Genomic DNA, 4,984 nt, shown 5'->3' with positions numbered 1-4,984 from the left:
AAGATGAATCCCTTCAAACTCATCAGCGATCTTTGCGTTGACAGGGACTCCGAGATTTAGCTCAGCCGCCGGATTCTTGAGATCACTCGAACCCACTAGGACTTCTCCCGTGGAGAGTCCGGCGAGGCGCGATGTTAAGTAAACTTCGGCGGCACGAAAAGTCTGATTATCACAAAACTCCCATTTTTGCTCGATCACAAACGTAAAACTCGACTGATAATAAGAGGAGAACAAGTCTATAAATTTCACAGTGATGTATTCACGGAGTTTCTTAGGCACAAGATCGTTGAGGATGTTACGGAGAATCATAGTGATTGCAGATAAAGATGTGTAGAGGGCGAAAACTGTGGATACAGAAGGGACTTGGTTAAAGAGAGAAGCCATAGCTTAAGCAACAAGGAAGATGATGAAGAGCTTTGGTTAAGAAGAAGAGTATGTGCTTATTTGGGTTTTATAAAGAGTTTATCGTGGTGAACATAAAAGAGAAACTTGCAAACTTTTAATAGTTTAATGCTTAATCAAGAAAGAAAAAAAGAAAGTAAAGGAAATTTACACAAAATTGAATTGTGCCCATGTGTCTATGAATTTGTTTAAAAGATTCTATTAACTACTAAGATATTCATAATAGATGCAAGCCATAAAGAGAAATATATATATATATATATAGATATAATTTGAGAGTTTTCTATCATTGGAAAAGTATCACATACTATTAAAAAGAAAAAAATTATCTAACCAAACTAAAATAAAACTTAATGATAAATATTGTCTTCTATAAAAAATTAGAATGCACAAAAATCTAGAATAAATAATAAAAGTAAACATAAGGAAATATGCAACAAAAATCTTACTATATAAAGTATGGTTTCAAAAGTTACTAATTCATAAGATTGCGACATGTGTCAAAATCTTATTATGTTGTAGATTATTAAAATAATAAAATTATGAAAAAATAATAAAATCTTATTATTATCTAGTAAAACTTACATTTTATAAGATCGTGACATGTGTCAAAAAATTTATTATATTGTAGATTATTAAAATAATAATAAAATCTTATTATAATGTTGTAAATTATACAATTTTGTCAAAACATTTATTATGTTGTAGATTATGAAAATAAAAATAAAATCTTATTATTATGTTGTAAATTATACAATTTTGTAATTCTAAAGAAAAAGGAATCGTCCAAACAAAAAAAAATTCATAATTCAAAAACATAAAAAATCATACATATAATTTTACAATAAAGATACACGTAGTTATCCTACGTAGTTATCGTAGTTAAAACTAACACGTATCATGATATTTGGGTTACTAATTTTGAGAACCAAACTTCCCTTTTATAATAAAACGGAAGTACACAACATTATTTTGTAGACTACATAATTTTAATAAGTTGGTTACAAATAGATTATAGATTAATTGGTTACAAGTTAAATAGTGGGTGCAACATTAATTTATTTTCGGAAGATGTTATTACTAGAGCACATTGTTTCCAAAAATCTTAAAGAGAATATTCTAATTTACCAGATTAATTTCCTTTATTAAATTATTTATCAAAGAAAATCTTTTGATATCTAACTTAACATATTAATTTGTTAATTATCATTATACTTCACCTCTCATTTTTATATATGAGTCTATTTTGTGAAACAAATAAATTATCATATTATTTATTATAATTAAAAAATATTTTTATTTCTAGATATACCATAAGTTGAATTTTAAAAAAAATATAAATTGTTCAATCTATAAAATATTCAAGCTTTAGTAATATTATTCTTTAAAAATAATATCTATTGAATTAAAAATTTTACTGAGTAACAGGTCAAAATTTGAATATTTAAATTCAATTTCATATTTTTTGTTGAACTTTATAATTTTATATAATATAATAAACTTTAAATAATTTATTTTGAACATTTTTAAAATATTGAAACTTGATATAAAAGTTAGAAACTATAAACACTCTAAATTGATTTGTTATAGCAATGTCAGTAATAAGTCACTATAATATGAAAGAATTTCAAGAAACCAAGTATATTAAAACAACAAGTATAACAATATATTAAATTACTCATAATATAAAAACCAAATTTACAAAATTATGTCTTATAATGACATTCAAGTCATGATGTAGAATATACATTGTTGAAATAACTTCACATATATAAACTAATACAACATATTAAAATTTTATTTTAAAATATAAAATATACAAAATTTTGTATAAAATAAAATTTAATCAGTGTTATAGCATGTATACTTATCTAGAATCATTAACAATATAAAACTTACAAAATATATGTCTTTTTTCAAACAATCATATTTTGCATATGATTTTATTGCATAATGCTTTGTCCAAAAAAAACTTTTAAAAACAATCATATAAATTTAATTTTATATAAAAATTACAATATAAATAAAATGAATTTCAACTCGTGCTAATCTAATTATATAATAAGATTGTTGTGTGTTTCCTTTTAATTTATAGTATTAACTATTAACAATTAAAATGAAATATAATAGAAAATGTATTTAATATTCGTTTAAATATATTTTGCCCATTCTCGTTCAGGAATTTATCTCTCGTTTAGCAACCAATTTCTCCAACAGGTAAAAAAAAAAACTTTTCACTCTCCTCCCCTCACAGTCACACTATCTCTCAGACATCAAAAACAAATTGGCTAACCATAGAGACATAAAATTTATTTATTTATTTATTTTGCAAACAAAGACATAAAATTTAATATGTTAGGTTATATAGAATAATTATACGACCAAATATGGATGACACATATTATATTTATTTTACCATGTAGTGGTTAAGAATCTTTTGTAACAGTGAAATTTTGATATGGATTGCATATAGTATATTTATCTTAGTTGTTTTTTTTTTAAAATATAGTAAGATTACAATTATCTTACGCTTTTTTTTACCAAGCTTTAAAACTGTGATTTCTGATCGTTAAAATTGACACGTGTCACGATCTGATGAGTTACTAATTTTGATATTTAATCGTTAAAATTGACACGTGTCACGATATGGTGAATTTTTAATTTTGATCTCTAATCGTTAAAACTAACACGTGTCACGATCTAGTGAGTTACTAACTTTGAGAACCAATGTTTATATAATAAAATGTTATTATGTTTATAGATGTTTTCAAGATTAATAATTTTAAAAAAAAATTAACGATTTTTATTAAAAATATTAAATATTATTATTATTTATTTATTTATCTAACTTCTTATATTTTTTATTAAAAATAATTAGAATGTTTAATTAAAAATATTGATGTCAATTCTCATTCCCAAAGTTTTCAGGAATTATTGATATTGATCTAATCTCTCGTTTACCAATTTTTTTCCTTTTTGCCGAGTTTTCCTTTTTTTTTTTTCCGAGTTCTCTCTATATATATTATTTTTCGGTAGTGTATTGATATGATATCGATTAGAAGCAAGACAATGTCGAAGAAAAGAATTGGGTCGAAACTGGTATCGAATAGGCATCGCTCTATTGTGGATTCTCTACCACACGACGTTGTAGCGCTCATCCTCGAGAAGCTTCCGGTGAAACCGCTCCTAAGACTCAGATCTGTATCCAAGTTATGGAAATCAACTATCGAGTCCCGACCTTTCATGGAAAGACAACTGATCAACCGTAGGCAATCACAGGGTCCCGATGTCCTTATGGTTCGTCTCAATTATTACCGTGATGATGGTCGGAATCCAGATTCTCGCAAAATTGTGTTGGGATCATCAACTCAAGTTTGTACAGCCACGTTCCCTGTTTCGGGCAGCATGTTCTGTTACGATAGTTGCGACGGTCTAGTCTGCGTCTACTGTATCTACAAACCGAGTGTCGTGGTGAATCCGTTGACTAGATGGCATCGGACTTTTCATCTTTCCTACTGCCAACAGCTTCACATCCAAAAGTATGAAAGAAAAGAGTTTGAGCTGCCGAGTCCTAAGCTTGGATTCGGTAAAGACACCGTGAAAGGCACGTTCAAGCCGGTTTGGTTATATAACTCATCGGAATTTGGCCTCGACAATGCCACCACTTGTGAAGTTTTCGATTTTAGCACCAATGCTTGGAGGTTCGTTGTCCCTACTTCTCCTTATCGGATAAACGCTCATCACAAACCCGTGTATTTAGATGGATCGCTTTATTGGTTCACTGAATGTAAAGAACCTGAGGTGTTATCTTTCAATCTTCACACGGAAACGTTTCAAGTCGTCTGTAAAGCTCCCTTTGCATATCGATGCGACCCTCTTCAGCTCACCATGTGCGTCCTCCATGACCGCTTGTGCGTATCTGAGAAAAAATGGCCCACACAAGTTATATGGTCATTTGATTCTTCCGGCAGCGGCAACAAGACATGGAAGAAACTGTGTTCAATAGATCTCACCTTAACGCTTTCTTGGTTTAAGAAACCCGCCTTGGCTCTGTCACCAATAGCTATTCTGGAGAAAAAAAGGTTACTGCTTCAAGGTCCCGATTGGGTGGAACCACTGGTGACATATAATCTCCGTAGCAAATGCTATAAATTACTCTACAAACCAACCAAACCCAGAGCTCCTGTTTCTTATTTCCAAAGTTTATTCACTGTTGTATAATTTGATTCTTTTTTTTTTTTTTTTTTTTTGTATCCATGAGAACCATTGTAACTTAAAAGCAACTTTCGCAACTCTGTATTATTGGAGATATATTGCTTCCTCTAGGCTGTGCTTCCTCTAGGCTGTGCTTCATTCATTACTTGATCAAAGAGATTTACAAAGAATATATNACTGTTGTATAATTTGATTTTTTTTTTTTTTTTTTTTCTTTGTATCCATGAGAACCATTGTAACTTAAAAGCAACTTTCGCAACTCTGTATTATTGGAGATATATTGCTTCCTCTAGGCTGTGCTTCCTCTAGGCTGTGCTTCATTCATTACTTGATCAAAGAGATTTACAAAGAATATATAGAGGTATAC

At 29.1% G+C, this 4,984-nt stretch overlaps 1 protein-coding gene across 1 annotated transcript; it reads left to right on the top strand.

Moving 5' to 3' along the window:
- On the top strand, positions 3,472–4,623 carry LOC104767869 (F-box protein At1g11270-like). The gene has a single exon (XM_010491835.1). It carries the CDS (start codon positions 3,472–3,474, stop codon positions 4,621–4,623), a length of 1,152 nt encoding a protein of 383 aa, XP_010490137.1.

This window comes from Camelina sativa, chromosome 19 (genome assembly GCF_000633955.1).
Source record: "Camelina sativa cultivar DH55 chromosome 19, Cs, whole genome shotgun sequence".
In the NCBI taxonomy this organism is placed as follows: domain Eukaryota; kingdom Viridiplantae; phylum Streptophyta; class Magnoliopsida; order Brassicales; family Brassicaceae; genus Camelina; species Camelina sativa.
Note: the sequence above shows the minus strand (reverse complement) of the source record. Positions and strands in the feature narration are given on the sequence as shown.

Coding starts and splice junctions, on each gene's coding strand:
- LOC104767869 (XM_010491835.1), top strand. CDS start 3,472: ATGTCGAAGAAAAGAATTGGGTCGAAACTGGTATCGAATAGGCATCGC.